General features: G+C 37.5%; 1 protein-coding gene and 1 non-coding gene across 2 annotated transcripts; both read left to right on the top strand.

Annotated features, from left to right (window-relative positions):
- The first annotated feature begins 3267 nt into the window (after positions 1-3267).
- TMX1 (thioredoxin related transmembrane protein 1) lies at positions 3268-15664 on the top strand. Its single transcript, XM_066342952.1, has 8 exons — positions 3268-3509; positions 6293-6408; positions 8070-8115; positions 9910-10038; positions 11990-12035; positions 12132-12233; positions 12335-12401; positions 15201-15664. Exons 1-8 carry the CDS (start codon positions 3358-3360, stop codon positions 15374-15376), a joined length of 834 nt encoding a protein of 277 aa, XP_066199049.1. The 5' UTR covers positions 3268-3357; the 3' UTR covers positions 15377-15664.
- Positions 6525-6662, top strand: LOC136377879 (small nucleolar RNA SNORA70). Its single transcript, XR_010746494.1, has one exon. It is a non-coding gene; the product is annotated as a small nucleolar RNA SNORA70 (small nucleolar RNA).
- Positions 15665-27177: the final 11513 nt, after the last annotated feature.

Raw genomic sequence — 27177 nt, 5'->3', positions numbered from 1 at the left:
CCTGGTGTGCTGAAGTCCCGGGTTTGATTCCCGGCCAGGGCACACAGGAGAAGTGCCCATCTGCTTCTCCACCCCCTCCCCCTCTCCTTCCTCTCTGTCTCTCTCTTCTCCTCCCGCAGCCAAGGCTCCATTGGAGCAAAGATGGCCCGGGCACTGGGGATGGCTCCGTGGCCTCTGCCTCAGGCGCTAGAGTGGCTCTGGTCGGGACAGAGCGATGCCCTGGATGGGCAGAGCATCGCCCCCTGGTGGGCATGCCGGGTGGATCCCGGTCGGGCACATGCGGGAGTCTGTCTGACTGTCTCTCCCCGTTTCCAGCTTCAGAAAAAAATACAAAAAAAAAAAAAAAATACTAGTAAATTGAATCTAGCAATATGTAAGAAGAACTAAACACCATAACCAAGTGGGATTTATACTCAAAATGCAAGGTTGGCTTATCATCCAAAATCAATTAATGTAATATACCATATCAAAGAATTAAAGAACAGAAACCACACGATCACCTTGATAAATGCAGAAAATGCATGCAACAAAATTCAACAGTCCTTCATGATAAACATGCACAACCACCTAGGAATAGAAGGGAACTTTTTCAACCTTAAAAAGGGCATCTATGAAAACCCCACATTTTCCCTAGGAACTGGCAAAAGACAAGAAGTGCAAAATTTATAATCTGAAACTCTCAAAATATTGCTGAAAATTTTAAGAAGACCTAAATAAATGGAAAGACCTACCATATTCATGGACTGGAAGGCTTAATATTGTTAAAAGGGCAGTACTCCTCAAATTGATGTATAGATTCAATGTAGTCTCTCACAAAATCCCAGTTGCTTTTTTAAAAAAAAAATGAAACTGACAAGCTGATTTCAAAATTTGTACAGAAATAAAGGGTCTCAGAATAGCTAAAGTAATCTTGAAAAAGAGCATAGATGGAAGACTTACTTTCTGATTTTAAAACTACAATAATGAAGAAAGTGTGCTATTATCAGCAAGAGGACATGTAGATTAAGAGAATAGAACTGAAGATTCAGGGGGGAAAAAATCAAACCTCATACATGTATGGATAGTTGACAAGGGTGCCAAGACCATGTAATGGGGAAAGAAGTCTTTGCAACAAATTGTGTTGGGACCACTGGATGTTCACATGTGAAGGAAATGTTTATCTCATGTTCTTTTCTTCAACCAATTCTCAACCCCCTTCATCCAGATTCCTCCAACCAGAGGGTGGAAGAAACAACAACTAACTTGTTTACCATTTCCCCAGCCCCCTTCTTCCAGTCATCCATTTTTTTCCCATGATTCCCCAAACCCCCTTATCTAATTAACAATATCACCATCTCTCCCTTCCCCCCTGGAGTTGCCATGTAAACTAGCCAATCGTGAAAGAATAAGATTGTACAGTCAACACTCCAGCTAAAGGAGCAAGACCCAGCAGTCTAGGGCCTGTGTTAGGGATAAAAACAGAATTTGCCATCTGCCCACAAGCTTGCTGGTTGGCTTTCACTAGCAGCAGCACGCTCTTCTGAGGAAGTTACTGAAGTTGCCTTGCCGAAGTATTTTGTCTCCATGAGTCTTGCTTAATTCCATCTCTAACACATGCAATGAATTTGGACCCCTAATCCCACCCCAAATATAAAAATTAACTCAAAATAGATCAAAGATCTAACTAAAACTATAGAACTCTTAGATGAAAACATAGGAGGCCCTGCCATTTAAGGAGTACTATTTTAAGTGCAGTGGGAAGCACTTGGAGGGTTTTAAAGAGAAATGGCTGGATCATATTCAGAGAAGCAAGAGGACAGAAGGAGATCAGTTGGAATTTATTATTGTAGTCCAGGCAAGAGAGAATAGAACCATGAATTAGGGTGTTGTCTGTGGGAAAGGAAATAAATTGTCAGATCAGGATATGTTTTGGAAGTAGAACTCCCATGGGGGAGGGAGTGAAGCAAGAGAGAAATAAGTAACTAAGATATAAATTTTTGTCTTGAGTAACCATATGGAATGTGGAACTTTTTACTGAAATGGAAGACTAGAAAAGAGAAAATCAAGACTTTTCTTTTTTTGGCCATGTTATCTTTGAGCTATTAGATACCCAAAAGATGTCCAGCAAAGATTTGAATATATGTCCAATGTTCCCAGAAGGGTCAGGGCTGGCATGACATCCATTTGGTTGGCTTTTAAAGCCAGTATTGAGGTTATCTGGAATGTGTGAATATAAAGAGAAGGAGGGGACCAGTACAGCATCCTGCAACCAACCAATGTCTAGAAGTCATATAGAGGAGGACCAGCCAAGAAGTTTCAGAAGGAGCAACTAGTGACACAGGAGAAAAAACAAGGAAGTGCGGCACCGCAGAAGGAAAGACAAAGCTTTTCATAGAAGGTGTGATGATTGTAAATTGCTGCTGGCAGTCAAGGAAGATGGATACTGAGAAGAAACAACTGGCTTTGTTAACATGCAGATCACTAGTGTCCCAGAAAGAGCCTTTCAGTGGACGGGTAGGGAACGAGCCAGTTGGAGTGAGTTTAGTACAGAATGTGAGGTGAGAAAGTGTAATGGCAACTATTTTCATTGGACTGATTAATATACTTTCTAAAGACAGTGCACGTTTTGATTTGCATTTGTGTTTGTTCTCTTTTTATGTCTAATCTAGCATCTCTGTAATAACTGGGCTAAAAAATTGAGATAACATACATCCTAAAGTGCATAATGTGCTCTAATCTGAACATGCACAAGCTCGATGGCCTTTTACGTTTTTGTTGTGTGTTTGTGCACACCTGTGTCATCACTAGTCAGACCAAGGCGTAGAATTTAAAGGGTACCTCATAAGGTTTCCGTGTGCACTTTTCCAGTCTATAATACTCCAGAAGTAATCAATGTTCTGACTCACATAAACATCCATTAGCTTTACTACTAAAATTTCCAAAGGAAACAAATGACAATTCTACAGGGCATTTAACCAGAAACTGCGGTAGTGTAAATTTACCAACTTGCTAGAGTTAAGTATAAAATGCCAAAAATTTGGCGCCAAATCCTGACACAGACTTTGAAAGTCTTCCTTTCCGAAGCCGCTCCCACTTTCTGCACCAGGCCTCTTGTGCACTTCCTCGGTTCTCAACAATACTGGGGGCACAGCAGGCAGTAGGAGGGGACCACTTTTTGTCATGCGCACTAGGGATAGGCGCGCTTCCCTCTTTCCCAAATCAAGTAGAACAGAGCCTCCTCCTGCGCATTGAGTTTTCTAGGCGCGCGCGCCGCGCGGTTTTGCGCATGAGCAGATCAGCCCGCGAGGGCGGAAGTGGGAAGCCGGTGCGCGGAGGCGGGGGCGGCCGCGCTTGCAGTGGGGTCGCCGAGTGGCCGAGATGGCGATCCCTGGGAGTCTCGTAGTTCCGGTGACAGTCCTGATGCTGTTGCTTTGCGGGGCTCCCTGGACCCACGGGCGGCGGAGCGACGTGCGCGTCATCACGGACGAGAACTGGAAAGAATTGCTGGAAGGAGAGTGGATGATAGAATTGTGAGCGCGCGGCGGTTGTCTCAGGGCCCCCTCGGTGGGGCGGGCGGGCCGGGGTCCTAGGTCCAAGTCCGGACAGCCGACTTCACCCCCCACCTGTCCCGCGGGGCGCAAGTTCCCCGGGACTGCCACGGCCGACTGCGGAGCCCGCGCAGTGACTCCTCCAGGTCCCCAAACTCCTCTGCGGACCGCGACCGGCTGGTCCCACCCCCTCCTGGTTTTATACCCGGGAATAGTGTTTTCTGCCGAAGTGCGCTCCAGTTTCGCATCTAGGGCTGTGAGACGCCTACGAGATTTCGATTTGGTTCTCTCTTAACTCTAATTCATGGCTTTGGGAGTGAGGTAGTTTGTGCGACTAGTTCTGTACAGTAATATATTTTAAAATGGTCTTTCACAAACATACTCCTAGTCTTCTTTGCACCAGATTTTACAAAAGAGGAATTTAAGCAGAATGGCTCTTCTCTTTTTGTCTAATTATCTTTAAAAGATAGTCTATTTATAATGTTGGAATTTGGGACTCTGTTTTAAATTTTATTTTATGGACCAGGTATATTTCTATTTTAAGTGCCAAGTAAATTCACGTTGGGTTATTTTAGAATCTTCGTTCCCTGTATGATTTTGTCTTGCATTACTTTGATCTTTCTGCACCTCGTATTTTCTTTGCGTGTATGTTCTTGGAAAGTACTGAATGCCCCAGTCTTGTGACTCTTAAGACTTTCCAACTGGTACTGTATTAAAAGGTAAAATTAATGTATGGATGTGATTGTAAATTCAGAACAAAATCATGTGTTTAGACTGATTCCGTTATAAGGTGCCTTCTGTGTCGGTAGAAAATAAACTGTGCCTTTGCTTTAGTTTCTAAATTGGTGATAGTGGTGGCAGTGTTATTGATACTGGTGGCATTAGTTACATTAGTAAAAAAACAACATTATTGAGTGTTAACTGCACTAGACACTGCTAAACACTTTACATACATTATTATATTTAATTCTCTCCAAATTCTATACGATAGGTATTATTTCCCATACTTAACCGATAAGAAATACCTAAAGACCTAATTAACCTGTCCCGGTATTGCTACACTGCTTCCTTTCAGTTTCCAGAGCCTAATAGAGTAGGCGTGCAGTCATAGCTGTCAGAATACCCTCATTCTTGAACAAGGTTCCAGCGAGTGTCTTCCTTCATTGTCCCGTTGCCACTTTAAGAGGCAGGTGGAAGTGCACATCATTAAGGGAAAACCCAGAAATCCAAATCAGTAACTCTTGAGTCAGAGAATCCAAATAAGGCGTAGAACATTTATATGGAAGACAAGATAAGGGGAAATGTTTATAGTCTGCATGTAGTCTCTAGCTCAATGAAATGAATTTTCAGACACCATTGAAGTTTCAGGGGAGAGGAACTCTAACAAGTGACAGCATTTAGTTTTTCTTGTCATGAGGAACTTGTTTTAGTTTGTGCCCATACAAATATTGTTTCATAAATAACGTTTTAAGCAAGAGAGGTTATGAATTTATACGATACATGCAAAATACAGTCAAGCATTACTCCAGGAAATTTTTAAAAATTCATTTTGATCAAATTATATAAACACATCAGTCAAAAGTGAAGTATAGGCTATTTGAATTAGAGCATCAGTGTGAAATTAGTATACAATAGTACTTTTTTTCTTATAGTATTTTTTTTCCCTCATAGCTTACTGATTTTGAGGCTTGGTCTTTAAAAAGCACTTAGAAAACATAAGAAACTTTGTAAAGGGATCAAGTTAGTAGTCCTAAATATTTACAAGTCAGTTATCTACATTAAATCCAACCTGATCAGAAGTTTTGTTACAGAGATATTTTCATTGTAATACTTTTTATTGTTACAAACTTTGGCTTTTATGTATGGTATTGGTCTTGTTCCACAATGCCTATTACTTTTAGGGGTTTTATTTTTAATAAAGTATTACAATATAGATAACGAAGTTCAGAAATCACTCGTGTTTAACAGGTGTATGCTTTCTTTCTGGTTCCATAAAAAAAAATGAGGCAAAGTATAAAATAATACATAATAAAGTAGAAAAACTAAATCTTGGGAAATCAGGGCATTGAAAAATGCTAAATAAAAGAATAATTAAAATCTTGATATGCTTCACCATAAATTTGTAAACCTGGAGTCTTAATTAACAGGCTGAGCAGGGGCTGGCCAAAAGAATTTTGTTTGGCTGCCTAGTGTTTGTGTCAATGGCTAACGTTTTGAGGTAATGTCTTTATATAAAAATGCAGATTTTCCGGCTTCTTTCGTATAAAAAGAGCCTGCCATCCTGGGTAGCAATCTGTGGCAGTTGTCCTGAGCAGTGGTTTCTTGTTTAAGATGGGGTACCAGTTTCCTTATTCACCACAGCCCTGGGTACTTTCTATTTTTCTCACACTGGCACCTTGTATTTGTGATTCCTGCAGTATAAAATGATTAAAACTGGTGAACTGCAGATTTAGCTTTGAGCTTTCTGGTGACCACATTTTAATAGAGAAATCCAAAGGATTTTTTTTAAAGAGCTGTTTTGCATGTGAAAAAGTCCTTGGGTCTTATTCTCAGAATTACTTTTATGTGATTAGCATCATCAAGTCATAGCTCTTGATTGCCAGAGTGTTAGGCCCACATTTAAAACTTTTTTTATTTTCACAAAATCACCCACATTGTCTTGGTTTTAGTAAATAATATTCTTCACCAGTTGCACATTTTAGACTTTAATTTGAAGGTGGTTGTATTTGAGTGCTTAACTTTTTTTATTTTTAACTGTTTCTCAGTTATGCTCCGTGGTGTCCTGCTTGTCAGAATCTTCAACCCGAATGGGAAAGTTTTGCTGAATGGGGAGAAGATCTTGAGGTTAATGTTGCAAAAGTAGATGTTACAGAGCAGCCAGGTACTGTAAGTCTGGATAGTTTTGTTTCTTGCATATTGGGTTGATAATGTTTATCCTGGTTTCCACATTACATAGTCTTAATGGTACGTTTCGTTAGATTTTGAAAACATAACTGTCTGCAGTTAGTTAAGCCTACTCACCCACCTCCCTGATGTGGGGGCTTGGTGAGCAGTGGCTACAAAAAAGCAGATTCTTTGGTTGTGGTTGCAGCTCATTCTTTTTATGTGCTGCTCTAAGGGACCTAGGAGATATCACCCTCCCCCTTTTCTTCCTCATGTAACTCTTTGATCCTATTGTGCTTTAAATTCCAGCTCCCAGATTACTGTGTAAGATACCTTTAAGAAGTTCCAGAACAGTGTATAGTCAGGTGAACATTGGCCAAGGCACCATTTGCATCCATATCAAGCTTCAGGATAAGGATCATATGGTTAAAGATCTTCTTAGAATCAAGGTTATATTCCTTGACAAGTGGTCTGAATACCTGTAATTGGGTTCTGGATTTAGTACCTGTGGTTTGAGGACATGGGCTGTTAATTTACAAAGCCTGCATGGTTGTGGGGTCAGATATACTCCTGACTTGGTCCCTGGACAAGTGGAAGGTCCTGCCTTTAAGGATGCTCCTTTCTTTCCTTTTTTTTTTTTTTTTTAATGAAAGGAGGGGAGGTAGACTCCCACATGTGCCCTGACGGGGATCTACCCGGCACCCCCCCACCCCCCTATCTGGGGCTGATGCTCGAGTCAACTGAGCTATCCTCAGTGCTCAGGGCTAAGGCTTGGACCAACTGAGCCGTCCTCAGTGCCCAGGGCCAATGCTGGAACCAGTTGAGCTACTGGCTGTGAGAGGGGAGAGGGAGGGGAAGAGAAGCAGATGGTTGCATCTCATGTGTGCCCTGACTGGGGATCGAATCTGGGATATCTGTGTGCCAGGTTAACACCCTATCCACTGAGCAGACTGGCCAGGGCTGGAATGCTCTTATCTCTTCTTGGTCACAGTATACCTGGGTTCTTGAGTCTGTCCTATTCCAAATGCTAATATTGAGCACTTGCCATTTACAGGTACTACTGCAAATGTTTTGCGTTCATTATGTAAATCCTTATACAACCTTGTGAGATAGGTTACATCCCCATTTTATAGATAAGAAACCTGATGCATAGAGAGATTAATCTTCTGTTATATTAATGTTAACAGATGGTTAATAATGTTAGCTGCTATTATTATTGCCCATCTATAATTCATAATGTTTTCTATTTTTAACAACACCTTAAACTCAGTCTTTGTTTTCTGAATGTCAAATGCAATTTGATTTGATTTTAGACCATTTTAATATAGACTACTGTTGGCTGTTTCATGACTCATTACTAGTAGTCTTATCAAAGTATAATTGATCAAATGTTTATAAATTCACTTTTAATTGAGATAATGTGTAGTAGCTTTTTTAAAAAGTTGCTGTAAGTAAATAATTGGGATTTTTTTTATTGTTTATGTTATAAAGGTCAACTACTTTTAGGTATAATTTAATATTTTTTTCCTAATATTATTTAAATCAGAATCAACATTTTAAGTAGTAAGTGATTACTACTTAAATCTAAAATCTGCTCATGTAAAACCTGCTCTGTGTTTTTTCATGTATTTATTTCTAATCTTTCTTCATCATTTATAGGACTGAGTGGGCGATTTATCATAACCGCTCTTCCTACTATTTATCAGTAAGTATTTGAAGATTTGGTATCATAGTATAATCAGAATAGTAGGCCTCTGGCCGGGATCATGTTTAAAGAGCATTATATTCATTAATAGAGTATCAATACAAGGCTTATTAACTACTCGTGCTGTCCTTGGTGCCTTTAGATAGATGAATGATGTCTGAAACAGCCCCTGATTTCAGAGATACGTAATTGTTTTCAAAGGTTATGTTCACACAAAGTGGTTTGCTACTCTTCAGCATAGTAAATGTTTTTTGAGCCCATAGTTGTGGTAAGTCCTGTAGAAAGTTTGGTGAGGGAAAAATCTTTGGGCTGGATGGATTGTGGAGAATATGGGGTTTAAATGCAACCTTGGAGGTAGAATTTTCAAAAACGCAGAGTAAATGCTCTGTATTGAGGGCAGTCTCAAATAGTCATAAATAGGAAACATGATATGTTCGAAATTAGTTAAGAGAGTGCTGTACCTCAACTGTGGAGCAGTAGTAGGTGAAATGGTTGGGTATGAAGTCAGAATGAACAAAATTATGTACTCTTCAGTATCAGGTCTTTTAGTTTGACTATATTCTAAGTGGGGATAGGAAATCTCAAATCTGTACCTGCCCTGTATTTAACCCTCATCTCACTGGGGGGTTGACTGCCAGGAGGTCCTACTCGCCTCATTTAAACTTATGAAAACGAGTTGGCAGTTCCTTCTGTATCTGTATGTCACTTTTGCTTGTTGTCTTGTCATGTTTATGTCTGTTTCCCTGTACCATTATTGTTCTCCCCTGCTCCCTTTGTATCTATTTAAATGTCTGTTTGTCTCCTTAAGTGCTTCTCTTCCTTTTCAGTCACTGCTTTCCCCTGCAGTCTCTTTACTTGGCTGTAATCATACTCTCCCTTTCCTTTTCACTTCTCAACAGCCCTTGAACTTACGTGGAATTTCCTGCCCATTTTCTTTTAGTCTTGTTTATCATGCTCATTCCCCTAACTTCTGCCTTTTGAAATCCTACTTGTTCTTCAAAAACAACTCAAATGCCATTTTTCTACAAAACATTGTTTTTTTGTTTTTTTTTCCTTACTTGTGGTCTTTGGCTCTGGGTGAATAAAAGATCCTTTAACCCTACGATAGGTAATAGGGAACTATTGAAAGTTGTTGCATTAAGTGATTAGAATAAAAGTGGTAATGAAGGAGGATCAGACTGGCAGTATTATTTAAGGTAGTTTGAGAATGGTGAAGATGTGGGAGCAGGGAGAACGTTTGTGATGCTGTGACAGCTTTCATATGTTGGGAATAGGAAGGACAAAGAGGGTGTCGGGAAGGGCGAAACGCTTTACCAGATGCCACCAGCGATTTTAGGCATGATGGCTGAGATGATGTGATTGTGACTGAAAATACCAGAAAATTACTTTAAATTTTTACCTAGTAGCTTAGTAATAACAGGTATCAGACACTATTCTAACAACTTTTCATGTAAATGTGTATTACATGTAAGGCTTAAAAGTGATTTTCTAAAATTTTTCTACTTTGTTTTATTGAAATATAACTGACATATAACAACTTACTATGTTTCATAGTTTTATTATTTGGAAGAATAACAATAACAGTCTCAAGGCTTATGATTGTATAAAAGTACAATCTCATTGTTTAAATTTGGGGCTATGATGACATGAGTTGATAATATAATTTGCTATTTGTACGTTGCTAATGATTTTGAATATTAGGATTAAATATAAAATGAGGTGAAAGAAATAGCAAAAGAAATACAACATTAATTTATTTGGTGCTAATTAATATTTGATTCTGATCCTCTTTAGTTGTAAAGGTGGTGAATTTAGGCGCTATCAGGGCCCAAGGACTAAGAAGGATTTTATAAACTTTATAAGTGAAAAAGAGTGGAAAAGCATTGAACCTGTTTCCTCATGGTTTGGTCCAGGTTCCATTCTGTAAGTATGAGGGATTTTTCTCTTATTTATTTCAGTTTTAAGTGAAATAAATAACTATATTTTGTATAAGTAAAGGATTCTTGGACTTGTAAAGTATATTCAGATTTTTTTATGTGATATTTTTTATTTGACTCTGTCTTCTAAGTTGAATGATACTTTGATCCTTATTCAGCCAGGAGACATTTTATAAAGTTAAGTTGAAAGCCTTTTCAGGAATGTTTTAACTCTGTAGATATGGTTCTTTGTATCATCAAAGGCTTTTTAATCCCCCTAAGAGTGTGGACAGTGTAATGGGTACAGATATCATCTGAGCTTAGTGTTTGAATGAGAAGACTACTCAAACATGTACTTACTGGTGCTAGCTTTAGATTTTAGTTCTTAATTTAATGAGATTGAATTATTCCACCTGCCTGATTACTTTATGTTTGAATAGATGGACAAACAATGACCCTAATAACCCTCATGGCATGATTAAACACTGAGCTTTAAATATAACTAGAGGGTTCTGCGGAGCAGTAAGGATCAGAGATAGTATGCATAATTCCTGCTAGTCATTGGGGTGCAATGCCCTGTGGGTCATTTGAGAGACTTTCAGGCATATTAAGTATTACTGAGGTCACCAAGGACTTATCCTGGTGTGGCTTAAGCTATCTCTTCCTGTCTCCTCATCACACTTGTGGCATTGGGACACCAATAGATAAAATGCTCAGGGTGTGGGAGTGGGGGAAAGATCAGCCCTAAGCATTATTTTGAAACAGAACTTTATCTTTTCCACCTTTTCCTTACACCTCTCCTCCTTGAAAATCTCTGAATTGGTTTGTCCTTTAGCTGTCAGAATTCTGTCACTGAAGCACTGTGTCCAACCCAATTAAGGCACTTAGTATTCGTGGTAGAGTCTAATTAGTTCAGACTATTGTGAAGATACACAGTGCTTTATGTTTCAGTTCCTTATTTTAAACAAAAGCAACATCATTATAAAGTACCTTTCTGTGTTAAACTGAACGTGTTACCGATTTTTGTTTTTTAAAATCTCATAAATGAATCTTTGTACCTTTTTGGTAAAAGAGGGGGTTGCTTCTAAGTCTCTGTTGAATCCTCAGGGTGGCAGTCCATACCTTTTTTACTGGACTGAATCAGGGGCACCCCCAGTGTCAGCTCAGCAGGTTCACTCACCCATGATTGGGAGTTGGGTAGGGCATCCTGCATATAGGAACTTGGCTAGTGTGTGAATTGGTTTATGTGTTGTGTTGGTGGCATCCGTCCCAGTAGAGGGAAAGCAGTGGAGAACCAACAAACCCTTCTTATTTTTAGAGCATGCCTTTTTTCTCATTTTCCATCTGAACTACTTGGGTTTAATTATATGAAAATAAGAAATATTTTTACTTATATGATGACTTAGCATTTGTTTCCTATGTAATTATTTTATATACCATTAAACTATAGCAAACAATGCTATTGTAAGTTTAGTTTTACCATGGAGTAATTCTGAGGTGGGGAGGGTCAGTTCAGTGAGTGCCCTGGTTCTTTCCTCAGGCTCTGCTCATGAAGGGGCTCTGCTCCTGCGGAGCCATTCGCTTTACAGTATGCATACTGAAACTAACAGGTCCTAGAGCTTGGGACCGGCTCCTCAGAGTGCATTGCAGAAGCCATCAGATAGAAGGTGAAAGGTTAATGTCAAAGCAATAGGAGAAAAGGGAAATAATTATTAAATGTTTTATTTATGAGGACATCACATAGTGAACAATAATTCAGAAACTTAATTTTCATTAACAAGTCTTCTTGTTATGGTCTTGAAATTAATGTCATATGACTATTCTTGATTCACATCAGCAGTAAAACCTGGCCTGCTGGGGAGATGATAGAGTAAAAAATAGAAGGTATGGTTGTACATACATATTGTATATTCTCCTTTAAAACTGTATCTAAGTTTCTCAATCCTCTTTTATTTTAGGATGAGTAGTATGTCAGCACTCTTTCAGCTCTCTATGTGGATCAGGGTATGGGCTATCATTTTATTTGTTTTAAAATTTTTTAACAGTATTACTTTTTAAAAATGACCAGGTTTTTAGGTTATTTTTTTCTTTTGATTTTAGACTTGCCATAACTATTTTATTGAGGACCTTGGATTGCCAGTCTGGGGATCATACGCAGTTTTTGCTTTAGCAACTCTGCTTTCAGGACTATTATTAGGACTTGTAAGTACAAGGAAGAAAAATGTTCTAAAAGTGGATAATTTTATATAGTTGCACTAGCATTATCATATATTTTACATTTGGATTTATGTTTATTTTTGCAGTGTATGATATTTGTGGCAGATAGCCTTTGTCCTTCAAAAAGGCGCAGAGCACAGCCATACCCTTCCAGTAAGTATATTTTTATTTTAATTTTTCTTTTGAATTCTTTTATTACTTATTTATTCATTTTTAAAATTTATTTTTTGATTACAGTTGACATGTAAGTTAATTTCAGGTGTATAGCATAGTGGTTAGACATTTATATTATATATACCTATGAGGTGATTACCCTGATAAGTCTACTATGATCCAACACCGTTTTGCAGTCCAGTATCACAATATTATTGACTGTATTCCCTACGTTGTACTTTATATCCCATGACTGATTTGGTAACGGGGAATTTGTACTTCTTAATCCCTCCCTCCCAGCTTAGGTTTCTAAATATGGAGCGGTTGCTTATTTCAGAAGGGGGAGGGGGATATATATTTCATATAAGAGTGACAGCTCAGTGGATTTTGGAATATGCTTGTTTCTTGGCTTTTATAATGTGGAGAATTTATAATATTGCATAGGACTTGCAGATATTTAATAACACTGATCTGATACCAGTTTAGTTGAAAATTCCATGATATTCATAGATTCATTTGAACATACTTGAGTGTAAAAAAGGTGAATATATTCCTTTGAAGTAGAATTCATTAATCATTAATATAGTGGTCACATTTGAAGATTTTTCTTTTTAGTCTAGCCAAATCTAAGTTTTTCTGGATGGATACTGGGAAAAGCAGTACCCGTAGTCGATTTAGGATTGGCATTGACACTGCTCTGAGTTTCTGTAATTAGAGGTATTCACTGCTGTCTTAATTTAATTACCCAGCAATCATTTATTTTCAGTCTTGAAAATGACATTGTTATGGAAGCCATCTTGCTTTTTTTAAAGAACTTTTACTTTTTGTCATCCCGTTTGCTTTTCAGCCGGTCTCTAGCATAGCTGGCATAAAAGTAGTGCTCTTCCTATTTTGTGGTTGAGTAAACTGAGGCTCAGAGGGATGAAGTATTTCCCAAGTTTAACACAGAGTGAGTGACAGCTGAGCATAGAACCTAAGTCAGCTTATTGGCCTGGCATATCCATATGCTGCCTTTCCTAATTTAGGATTTATTGAGGTCAAAACTCCTGAAATGAAGTCAGTGGAGACTGCATGTACAGTATACTTTTTTCATTGAATAACTGATAGGTTTTCTTTTCATTTTGTAGATAGTTGTATCGATACTATAAAAAAGATATGTATAGGGGAGGTAATCATTTTATCACCAAAGTTCACTGACCTATAGGAAAATAATGGAAGCACAGATTACTTAAAAAGACAGTTTCAAAGTTGGTGAATGTGTATTTTATTTCACTTCAAAAAGCTTAGCCATAGCAACAAATTTGTCTCTTAAGTAAACTGATAGATTTTATTCATACTTTAATGTGATATTGCCTTTTCTAATAATAAGCCACATGATTTGAGTTGTTTTTCAGTATATGTGTTTGGCTTAGATTGTGAGTTGCTAGGGAAAGACCCAACTTGGTCTAGCTTTATGCAAAATAGGAGTTTATTGGTTTATATAGCAAGGAAGTCTGAGGGCAGAAGTGATTGGACCCTGGGGCTCAAATGTTAGGATGCTATGTTTCTAAATTTCTCTGTTCTCCTTGTCTTTGCTTGTCCATTTTTAGCTCTTTCCAGTCCTTAGCGTAAAGTGATTATAGCTTACAGTCATAGAGTAAGAAGGAAATAACACCTTCTCCTTACCTCCACCATCTTTTGGAAGATTCTGGTACACTCCACTTGTGTTAAAAGGTTCCCTTTTTGGAGCAGTCATTGTAACCACAGTTTCACAACATTGACACTATTGACCTTTTAGGATGCATAATTTTTAATTATGACGGACTGTCTTTTGGATGTTGTTGGATGTTCAGCATTATCTCACTGGTCACCAGTAGCACCACCTCTCAGTTGTGAGAATCAAAAATGTCTCCAGACATTGCCGTATGTTCCCTGGGGCGCAATATCACCCCTGTTGGAGAACCACTCCTGTAAACTGTAGTGCTCACCACAACCACGTGGGGTGTGGTGTAGAAAGGTGTTGTTAACCATGTTGTTAACAGATTGTCCAGTACATGGTAATTCCTTCCCATCGATTCTTAACTTACGCTCCTGTATTTTTTCCCCTCCACTCTGGATTGCCTAGGATTAGGAGAAATCTAGGATCACTGCAGAGAGTAAAGCTCATTGGCACAATTTTGTCTTCTTTATCTCAGCTTGAGATGGTGTGTTCTAAGTTTAAGTTAACTATCAACAGGCCCTATAAAAAAATGAAGAGTGTATGTGTACATATTTAAAATTCATTGAGTTATGTGCTTAAGATTTGTACATTTTATTGTCATTAAGCCCTGATAAAAGTACATGTAGAATAGAGGAAGCACATTTATGAAACCATTTGAAAAAAAACATGGATAGGAATGTAACCTTCAACTGTAAATGTCTGGTTGCTGTTCACTTGGGAACTGAAACAAGGGTAGTATTGAAGTTTGTTTCAGTATGCTTACTAATTAAAAGATTTAATAGCAAATGAAGATAGTTATATTTAGTGCAGTTTATTTTCTTAGAACATCTGTAGTCACAGCATTAATTCTGATTCCTCAATTTAAATTCATAAACAGGTGGGTATTTAATGAATTTGGTAAGTAAAATGGATCTTGCAAACCAACTTTTATTTTTATGGTATCACTTATTCTTGAAGATAACTTTTTCCTTTTGGAAATCCAAACTTATGATTGATAAATAAATGCCAAAGCAGTTTGTGGATATATGAACCATGTCTTGACTTGACACTAATGCAAATCTAGTATATCAACAAAACATTTTGTGGTCTTTATCTTTAAGAAAAATTATTACCAGAATCTTGTCAACCTTTGAAAAAAATGGAGGAGGAACAAGAGGCTGATGACGAAGATGCTTCAGAAGAGGAAGCTGAAAGTAAAGGAAGAAACAAAGTCTTTCCACAGAATGCCCTCAGACAGCGTCCTGTGGGTCCTTCATTGGCCACAGATAAATCCTAGTTGATTTTTATAAATAGCTCAGTATGATTTGGACAACAACAGAAGATTAATCATTTCTTTTGGCTTGAAATGAACTGTGACTTGTACACTGCAGGGTTCAATCTATATTGTCTACCTTCAGAAAATAAAAGTAGCACTATGTAAAAAGTTTGAAATAGAATATAATGACAGCATGGTGGTTTAAACAGTTCTTTAAGTTTTTGAAGAATCTGGTGCCAAGCAATAAGATTTGTGTATGTTTGTTTAATATCTTTTTTCATAATAAAATTTTTCTGAGTTGAAAATTTACATTTCCCAAGTATTGCATTATTGATGTACTTAAGGAGATTACTTTAGAGAAAAAGCTTTCTGATTGGATATAATTTTTCTCACTTTCACTGTGAAAAAAACAAACATATTTCCCATAAATGAGAACTTTTTCCATTGTCTCAAGAAATGGTATTTCAATGACAACTTTCGTCCTTTCAGAGATATAGTCCAAAATTTTCTCGTATTTTTAGATTATGCAACTAAAAAACTACCTTATTTTAATTACAGTTTTTTACACATGGTAATGTAGGATATGGTACTGATTTAAGAAGATTTTATAAGTCCGTGGTGTTGTCTTGATTCCTATAAAGGTTGGTTGCCTTTTTTGTTAACTCTGTTCAGTGTATTTTTCTTACCATGGGTTACACTTTTCATTTTCCAAATTGGATATTGTCCTGGAAATATTTTTTATGTTTTAATATTTTATTTTGTTGTACACTCAAGTTCAGTTATCTTTAAAATTGAAGATTTTTCTACTGATGTAAAATTTTGGCCATTCCTTTTAGATTTTAAATCATTCTTGTTGAACCTCTATTTAGACTTTATTTTATATTTTTGATGTGAAGGTGAACATTTCTGAATTTTATTTGATATGGAAAAGCCTCGGTATTTTATCTTATGAAAATTCACAGAAGCTTAATCTGGTATAAAATAAAGTTAGTATTCTCAGGAAAAAACATCTTTCATAGTCTTTTCAATGTACATTTGTCCTCATGTACAGAAAGTTCATAATTGATTTTACAAAGTCAGTGTACACTTGATGTTTTTAAAATCATAACATTTTTATGTGTTTGAGAAGACAAACTTTGTATTCTGTACTTTTCTGTTGTGGCATTTCACAGATAGGAATCAGCAGGATGGGACAGTTAATATAGTTTTGCTTTTTAAAGAGATAGAACACAGAGTTTTTTATCTTACAGTAAAAGTGGGGTCTGTATAGAAAAATATAGAACTGTATTGGCTATGAGAAGGGGAAAGAACCATAAGTATTCAGAGTGAGTCACCTGTCTCTCATGTAGTAGACAATTTCTGCAGTGTCCCCTCTCTAGATTCTGCTTCTGTGCCATTTCATTGAACTCACAGTTTCATAATGTACAACAGTTTCTCCTGTAGAATATTAAGTATTTTATCACTGAGAGTTTGGATGTGTAGTGATTTTGTGATGCTTTAGAAAAATATATTCAAAACACAAAATAAACTTTTCTAAGCTTTCACTAAAGCTGAAGACATTTGATTTCTAGTTGCATATTTAGAAATGTTTGATTTCTATTTAATAGTGTTCAAATGAATAGTTATATCACCATGTACTTTATATGCTTAATCATACATGTCTTTTTCTGTTACTTGAGCAGATATTAGAGGAAAATGGTTCTCGTTAATCAAGCATTCCGTTTTCTAGGTTCTAGTATATGTAAAATTACAAATTTCAAGTTTTCAAGTAATTAGATAATATATATACAGAAAACTAGAAGGCTGAACAGGTAGAGACTTGATATTTCAGGAAATCGATCATCTTGCAGTTCTTCAGGACTCAGGGTAGACATCTGAGTCATCAACTTTCTCTCACATTGGAGGCTCACAGAAATGGTATGGGATTGTTTTAACTTTTTTTTTTTTTTTGTATTTTTCCGAAGTTGGAAACGGGGAGGCAGTCAGACAGACTCCCGCATGCGCCTGACTGGGATCTACCCGGCATGCCCACCAGGGGGCGATGCTCTGCCCATCTGGGGCATTGCTCTGTTGCAACCAGAGCCATTCTAGCGCCTGAGGCAGAGGCCACAGAGCCATCCTCAGCGCCCGGGCCAACTTTGCTCCAATGGAGCCTTGGCTGCAGGAGGGGAAGAGAGAGACAGAGAGGAAGGAGGGGGGAGGGGTGGAGATGCAGATGGGCGCTTCTCCTGTGTGCCCTGGCCGGGAATTGAACCCAGGACTCCTGCACGCCAGGCTGACGCTCTACCACTGAGCCAACCAGCCAGGGCGGATTGTTTTAACTTTTAACCTCTTGTTTCCATTTAAAGGGACTCAACATGGCATCTTTGCTACAGATGACTTAAGAAGGAATGTACAGTACCAGCATCCTGGAGGACTCGGCTATAAAAATCCCTCCCCCTACCCCCAATCACCCAGTAATCATTCAGACCCACCGTGGAAGTATTGTAAAATCTGATCACTCCAGTGAGAAATGCAGTGTCTACCACATACTGCCTAAATTATTAATCAGAAAGACTGATACAGGTTTTAATGATGATTCCTGGGTTGTATATCATAATATTTACCATTTACTGATTACTTATTGGAGTTATTGTGTTGTTATAATCATTTAGTCCCAACTACAACATATAATAGGTAAGCATTACACATCTTTCAGGTGGACAGGCTCAGAGCACCTGGGCAGAAATAGATACAATTTAAATCTTCTGATTTCAAATCTTAGGACTTTTTTTTCTGTATGAGTACTGAAAATTCAGCAATCTAATTTGGAGCAGATGTTAAATTAGAATGTAAATTCTAATACTTAAAATTTCACTGATCTGAATACTGCAACAATTACTATTCAGAAATACAGAATTCAGTATTTGCAGTCTTGTGGTTTGGGGGCACTCATTAAAGAATCCAGGGGTATTACAGTAAGTGATGCTTTAGAAAACAATTTTCTCTCAGGTCAGTTATCTCCTTATTCATGAAGCCCAACACATAGAAGGCATAGTTCTGGATTAGTTATGTTTGATGAAATTAAAATTTTTGAACATTTTAACTCATTTTAGTGTTATTAAGATATTCCAATTCGTAGTTTAAGGTAGGATTCTTTTATCTTTTTCTACCTTTACTGAGGATTGATTCACAAGGATTAATTCTGAAATAATTGATTTGGAATGGAATTTAATTAAGTGGTCCTACTAAGTGTATAATTCTAAAAGTAAAATTTATATTGAATATTCTACTTGCAGATTTAGATATCTATTTGACTAGTTAATTATAAATGGTGATATGATAACAGCAGCATTTTGGCCATAAACACTCTTTGGCTGTGTGTAACTTTTAAACTTGTTTCCATTGTGGTATCACAACTCAGACTGGTTGTGTCCTGAAAATGAAAACATGGAAAATGAAAATATTGTCAGTTGACCAAACAGAAGTTTGATTTATCTGAAACTTCCTTTAAACCTGAATATAAAAAGGGAATCATTTCAAATTCAAGGAAAATACACTTCACTTTGAAGAATAACTTAAGTGATTAAGAATTTTTAGCCTGACTGATGGTGGTGCAGTGGATAGAGCATTGACCTGGAATGCCAAGTTTCCCGATGTGAAACCCTGGTTGCCAGCTTGAATGTGGGCTCTTTGGCTTGAGCATGGGGTTGCTAGCTTGATTATGGGGTTGTTGATATGGTCCAAAGGTCACTGGCTTGAGCACAAAGTAAGTGGCTTAAAGTCCAAAGTCACTGGCCTGAGTCCCCCAGTCAAGGTACGTATGAGAAGTAGTCATTAAACAACTAAAGTGAAGCAACTATGAGTTGATGCTTCTCATCTTTCTCCTTCCTCACTCTCCTGTCTTATCTCTTCAAAAAAAATTTTTTTTAAATGCCTAGCTTCACTGATTTTAATAAGGCATATCAGAGAAACGAGGTTACTAGTTGAGTGGAATATATCAACTCATGTATTTGGGGAGATTTAACATTGCTGCTACCTGGGCATTCCTCTGAAACTAAACTCTAGATATCTCTGCTTCCACAGAATCAAATACACACGCACACGCACTCTTCACTGGAAATGTTAAATGCACCTAAATCTCCTCCGTCCAACCCAACTAATATTCCTGAAATGATAAGAAATCACTGTTGTTCCATGAACATGCTTCACAATCCATTTGTAGGTTTGAGTCGATTCAAGATTCAGCTCCAGTCCTATAAGTCCTTTCTGGCCCCTAACCATTTTTTTCATAAACTGTAGTGTGGGTTTTTTACCATTCTCGGGTAGTTAAATCACATTCTGTCTTGTAATATTTCTTCTCTTGCATTTATTATACAAGTTGAGTGACATTGAGCAAATCACAGTATATCTCAGCTTCAATTTATGACTAAAGTGATTTTTGAGGTTCTTTACCTTTAACAGGATACTTTTTGATCCATATGTTGTCTCTAAAATCTGATTGTTAACTCCTTGAGGCCTCAAACTCGTTAGTTTGAGACAAAGCCTAGTGTTGTGGGAGATCTCTGGGCAGTGGTCAAGAGACTCAGCCTCCAGCCTTGTCACTCCTGACTAGGAATGTGCCACATATCTGGACATTGATTTTCATATTTGTGAAATGAAGATGAGTAGTCCAGTGTTTGGATAAATAACTTAAGTTCTTGAACAATAAAGTAATTGCAATTTTAGCTTGCTTGGTAACATTTAGAAAATCGAACGGAATGAAATTGATCAATAAGAGTACATAGGTTTTAGGTAAACATTTCTATAGTATTTGAACTGTTGATTATGTAGTATGCCTGTCACCCAAAGTCAAATCATTTTCCATCACCGTATATTTATTCCTCTTTAATCTCATCCTACCAACTCCTTCCCTCAGTCCCCTCCCCCTGGTAACTACTTTTACCTAAGTCCATGAGTCTCCTTTTTATATCCCACCTTAACAACCACATCCTTCACAGCAGAACCCAGGTTTTTAGTTCTACACCTTTCTCTGTAGCCATGTGCTTTGGAAGTATCTGACTCGATCCTCACTAGGGGTGAATTTTGGTTATTAGGATAACATGATAATCCAACCCAGTGATGGACATGGTCAATGAACATATGGTTCAGTTTGAGCCAGTGAGGAGATGGAGGCTTCTGGTAAAATCTCTTCTTAAAAATGAGACTCCAGCAGTTTTTCTTTGGGAGTTTGCCATGTTTTGGATGTGATGCTTAGAATTCTGTGGCCATCTCCTAGCCTGAGCATGAATAAATAGGAGGGCGGAACCAAGGGAATCTCGGAAAAGCAAGGCTAAAGCCTTGACAGAGCTCTACCACTGGGCATCTCATTATTTCAGATAATTCTCTTTATTACCTAACTATGTTGAGTAAGGCTTTTCATTTACTTGAAAATACTAAAGTATCAGCATTACTGTCACCTCTCTGGACTTTGTGAACAAGGAATGGTGTCTTGATTTGGCTGAACTCACTTCTGTCTCATTATCTGAGACACAGAATATCACTTCAAGCTGTGATTTTGCTTTTCTCCCTGAGGCATTCCAAGGTCAAGAAAAAAAAGAGGTAATCATTATATGCATGGCTGAAACCAATTTATGGGCCAAGTGTACTTTAAATCTATCCGGGAATGAAAGTTTAAGTGAATGTAGTTTTCTTTTTGGGGAGTTATTATTATTATTATTATCACTGCTCCTAGTTTATTGCACTAATATTATGATCTGTAAGCATTAGAGATGAAATCTTAGAAGCTAGAAATAATGGATTGGGTTCAAGTAAGCTGTGCAGTATGAAATCAGGCTTTGAGCCTAAAGAGCCTTGTTTGCCTTTTTAAATCCTTTTTTGTTTGGATTCTGTGTAGTGAGCAAATTCCCATGCATTATTTTTGACAGTAACTTGAGTCTACTGAGAATGGGAGCAATATAAATTTGAAGATGGTAAGGAGGAATTTTTCTTTTTTCTTTTTTTTTTTTTTTTGTTGCCATTTTGCCCTCTTTGGGGAGGAGGAAGTAAAGGATGAGGTATATTTATGTCTTCTAAATTGTTGCTTTATTCTGGTTGTTTTTGTTTTTTTTTTTGTTCTTTTCAGTTTATTGTCAAGATTAAATGAGATAGTATATGTGAAAATGCCAATCATAACAGCGCATGCAGACAGCTCGATATGGAATGTTTCTTAATCTACATTTAGTGAAAGGGGATTCCAGTTGAAAAACAGTACTTCTTAATAGACTGCAAGTTGCACTGTAACTTGAACAAGTTTGCAAACTTGTCAAAAATGTGATTAATTTTTTGGATATACTTTTCAATGCATGCTTCCACACAGCATTGCTGGAGAGGCCAACTACTTGGTAACATTTAGTTATATTGCATGTGAAAATATTTATTTATGTTCAGTGTTTATGTACGTGTTCGGGTTGTTAAATGGTTTCAACCTTCAGGCTGATCTTTAACCTGAAGATATGCACATTGCATGAAATGATGTTACTTATTCTCACTCTCGGATACAATCTTACAGAGAGATTAAAGTACACAAGAACGGGACAATGTGGTGAGTCTTTCACAAAATTAAAGGGTTATCCTTATTCTGCGATTACATCCTTTTACTTCTTAATGTTTTTAAAATTAAAAAATGCTAAAAAAAAATGCTAGATTTTAATAGATATTTTTAAATGACCTTACCTTAATAAAGTTAAGAGTTGACTATCTCTTGTAAGTATCCTAACTTTGGAGAATTTTACTGGACCATAAAATTTCAAAGTCTGGGAACCAACCAGTCAGCTAGTCCAAAATGAGTAAATGAAAGTTCTTTCACTCAACAGCTCATGAAAGGCAAGTGGAAAGGATTCAGGTCTCCTCGCAGTGAATTGATTTCTTCCCGTTTCACAAAGATTTCTCTGTGTGGGGTTATTGGAAACCATGCTACTGTATACAATTGTAAACTTACATGTCCTGTTCATGTTCAATAGGATGCAAGTGTTTATCAAAAAGGGCTGTTGGGTTATAGGAGATCTCTCAGGGGACAGTTTGTATTACTGTGCCACTTATGCCTGCATAGTCATCTCACTTTTCTACATGTCTCTGTTGAGAAAAGAATCAACCAGATGAATGAGTATCTTTGAATTTTAGTTGCCCCGATAACATTTCTGTTTGTTCACAGGGGTAAATCAGATTGAATCTGATGCTTAGTGCTAAAGCATAGAAAGGCAAGTTGGTACACTGAGGTTTTATAGCTTTTTTATTTTTCTTAGTAGAAGCAACAGCATAAAATTTATAGCAACAAGAAGTGCCCAGGTTAAGTTCATATGGATCTTATTAGAGTCTTGGCACTGACAGCTGAATGCTCGCTGAATGTATTCATTCAGCTTTGTTTACCACTGGTCTGGAGGTAGACCACCAGAGAAAGCTCTGATGGTGGTGGTAGTTATCCAGCTTTGCACAAAACAACTTTTACTAGAATATTTTCTGTTTTATGTCTCTAATTATACTTTGTCCCATGATCCTCATGGGTTTACCTGATCTCTAATATGCGGTGTTGCTAAAAACATTTTTCTTATGAGTGTATTGCTTTAGACTTTACGAAGAGATTTTATAAGGTTTATCTCTTGACTCTTACAACAACCTTAATAAGTGAACAGTCAGGCATTATTATTATTATTGTTATTATTATTACAGATAAGGAAGTTGAACTGCCAACAGAACTGCTTGAGGTTACACAACTACTGTAGTAAGTGGAGGAATTAAGATTGAACCTAGGATCGCTGACTTAAGTGGAGTTGAGTGTTTCTCAAACTATCTTCTTTAATATACTCATCCCACAAGATGTTTCATGAAGATCCTCATGGTAAAATGAGTTTGGAAAAACCTGTATACACTGTTCCTCCCGGATGTTCATAGTACAGACTTAGTCCCTGTTCTAACAAGACCAGTTTATCTTTGTTCAACCCGATATTTCCCAGAATTATTTGAATATAGAACCTCTTTTAAAAGTAACATCCTCTAAAAAACCTCCAAATGCTAAATACTTTAGTTTTCTTTAAAGTATACTTTGGGGGAATACTGATGTAGTAAGTTCTGTATCATGCTACCTCAATCTTATATGATACTTTTTGTATGGTACCTTATAATTTAAGCTTCCTCATTTATTGTTGAATGCTAGCTTCCTGAAAATATACCACAATCATTCTATTAATTATCCCTTTGAGTAGTAATGAACATTCATGTACGTCCTCGTGCCTTCTGACCATCGAGTATGATCATATAAATTTTTTTTTTTTTTGTATTTTTCTGAAGCTGGAAACGGGGAGAGACAGTCAGACAGACTCCTGCATGCGCCCACCAGGGGCGATGCTCTGCCCACCAGGGGGCGACGCTCTGCCCCTCCGGAGCGTCGCTCTGTTGCAACCAGAGCCACTCTAGCGCCTGGGGCAGAGGCCAAGGAACCATCCCCAGCGCCCAGGCCATCTTTGCTCCAGTGGAGCCTTGGCTGCAGGAGGGGAAGAGAGAGACAGAGAGGAAGGAGAAGGGGAGGGGTGGAGAAGCAGATGGGCGCTTCTCCTGTGTGCCCTGGCCGGGAATCGAACACGGGACATCTGTACACCAGGCTGACGCTCTACCACTGAGCCAACCGGCCAGGGTCAAAATTTTTATTTTAAAAATGTGTAAGGCAACATTAAAAAAAAAAAGGCAAATGTATGTTCTTCTTGTTTCCATAAATTGGTTATCAAAGAAACATGATTTTAAGTTAATAAAACTGGAACTGGAACTAATTTCATTTTTTGAAACAAACCTCTCTCCCGGGGATCAGCGAGCATGAGAAAAACTCACTACTCAAAGGGTTAAGCCAGGGGTCCCCAAACTACGGCCCGCGGGCCACATGCGGCCCCCTGAGGCCATTTATCCGGCCCCCCGCTGCACTTCCGGAAGGGGCACCTCTTTCATTGGTGGTCAGTGAGAGGAGCATAGTTCCCATTGAAATACTGGTCAGTTTGTTGATTTAAATTTACTTGTTCTTTATTTTAAATATTGTATTTGTTCCCTTTTTGTTTTTTTTACTTTAAAATAAGATATGTGCAGTGTGCATAGGGATTTGTTCATAGTTTTTTTTATAGTCTGGCCCTCCAATGGTCTGAGGGACAGTGAACTGGCCCCCTGTCTAAAAAGTTTGGGGACCCCTGGGTTAAGCGAAGCTGAGTTTATTGTTTACTATGGTAAGAACAGGAGCATTTTGGAATAAGGGAGAGCAGAAGCAGGTTGTATTCTTTTAGGGTCTGATTTAAGGTGGGTTTTTTATTAGAGGCTTGTTTATGATTGGACAAATTTGGGACTAGCTTTTTATGGTGAATCTTAAAAAACAGTCATTCAGTGCTATTTCTTTGAGAAAAGACTTATACTTTGCTGTGGATTAGTTGAATAGAAGTCTAGTTTTCAAATAAATGAGGAAGTTCTTGAAATGAATAATAAAGTTATTGGACACTTGAGCTTCTGGGCAAGATTCCTAGAATTTTAATACCTGGGCAAGATTCCTAGACTTTTAATACCATGTGAATGAAGACAATGGGATATTAAAATGGTTAATATTGACAGCAGTGTGGATGCAAATGGTTTCAGTTCTCAGTATCTATCACCTCCATATTGCCGTTTGCCCTGAGCTGAAAGATCCAGGATGGGTTGTGTTCTTACCATCGTTACAGCAGGTCCTCACTGCTATTTGTGGCAGCATGATGATGTGTCAGGTTTCCCAATGGTTGTGAAAACATCCCTAAGTGTTAGGTTTTTTTGTTCTTTACATTCATCATTTGTTTAATCATGTGATGGGACAAGAGTTGCATCATAGCATTTAAAATGTGATCACCCATCTGAGCCCCTGAAACAGACAAATACCTTTATGGTCAGTTTGTAGAGTTCTTGTAAGCCATGAGCCAAGAGTGCCCAGGTTAAGCAGAATATCAGTGGCCCTGTTTGTATAAAGATGAAAAAGCTAGAACTCTAATATACTAGTGGTCAGGGAAGGTCCAGTGATTGCCATTAGCTCTTGCATTTAAGTGCCTCACTGGATTCGAGCTTTGGGTTAATTTTTGGCCAGTGGAAAGTTTCTCCTTAAAGTTCAGCCATAAATTTAATGGTTTAAAAAAAACATTTTATTTGGAACTTTTAGGCATCTTTTGCAGGAGTTTCTCTCAAATTATTTACTCCACTAAACTACCTGAAACAGAAGTACTCTCCTGTTCTTTTTGCTATTATGGTTTATACTTAAAAATCTCATTACCATTACTTTAGTAGTGTTTTAAGAAAATCAGAGATTAATAAAATCTGTTTATTGTGGAAGATTATTTAAAGTTTTCTTTATACTGAAAAACATAAGGGTGATGTCACAAACTCAGAACTGAGTTTAAATATATAGCTGCACCCTGAAATTGTGTTGCTTTTGTACCTTTTATTGTCAGATATATTTTTTTATTAAATCACTTGGGTTTGAGATATGGGTGTATGTATTTAGGGCTATGTTTTTGTGCCATTTCACTTGGTTAAACTATGATAACTTGTAGCTTCAATGGATACATTCTATTCATTTTAGTAAAACTTTACAATGATATAAAGTAGATATAACAAAGTTATAAATAAATGTTAAGCCTTTTAATTCTGGGTGTACTTTTCATAATGTTAGTTCTTTATTAAATTTATAAAGGCCAGAGAGTGAGTGACCTTTTCATGGGACAGAAGAGAAATTACAGAAAAATTATCTGCATGTTATTGTTTTAAGATCTTATTTAGATAAAAGTCTTATGTTCTGTAGCAGAGGACAAAATAGCTAATTAACTTGGTAAAGATAAATTTTCTTTTACCTTGAAAAAGGCACATGTGTAATTAGTTTTATGCCTGTGGGATTTGACTCAGCAACAAAATCTTAATCGATATGATATAATGTAAACCTCATTGATTTGGATAGAAATGAATAGAGCAGGGTTTTCTAAACTTGTGGTCTGGGCTCCATAGAGTTTGGGCTCCCCTAAAGGCAGCTATAGCATAGCATATATGTTTATATTCATGAATTTTACGAGGGGAAACCCTCCTAGGCCTCCCATCCCCTCTGACCAGGTACACTTGTGCAGAACATAGACTGTATAACTGTATGCGGGGCTGTATTTCCTAAAAGCTTGCATCTCATTGCTGAGAAACTGAGAAGGATAAATGAAAGTGACATCATTTCACATACTGAGAGACACTCGTCTTATAGGGGTTGGTTTATGGAAACTTAAAAGTCATCCTCACCAGGTGTGTTAAATGTGAAGGTGATAAGAGTCAAAATTTTTTATTCTTTTCACCTGGGAGGGGTCTTTTGTCTCAGGAAAAATAGCTCCTTTGCAAATCTTCAAAATCTTAACCAGATTTCTCAGAGACCACGTTTAAGACATGCTATGCTTAGTGGTCGACTATTTTTCCAGCTGACTTTAGATCGGCAAAGAACTTGAACACTGGTGGACCATAGTCTTAGTTCACAATTTCTATTTTTTCTTCTTTAAGGAATTAGATAATATATCTTAAAGAAAATGAACAAATACAGTGGTACCTTGAGATACGAACAGACCAACATATGATTTGTTTTTAAAAGATACCAGCTGCAATTCTGTCTTTATTTTTGTTTGTGATTCAATCGAAATTCCGAGATACGAGTCGTGATTCGTGAAGCTGCCGCTAGTTGGCATGTTGGTGCATGGGTCCAGTATCGGCAGTTTGATATACGAGTTGACTGACTTACGAGCTTGATTACAGAACAAATTAAATTCGTATCTCAAGGTACCACTGTATTA

Source organism: Saccopteryx leptura, chromosome 6 (assembly GCF_036850995.1).
Source record: "Saccopteryx leptura isolate mSacLep1 chromosome 6, mSacLep1_pri_phased_curated, whole genome shotgun sequence".
Taxonomy (NCBI): Eukaryota; Metazoa; Chordata; class Mammalia; order Chiroptera; family Emballonuridae; genus Saccopteryx; species Saccopteryx leptura.
This window is presented reverse-complemented; position numbering and strand designations above follow the sequence as displayed.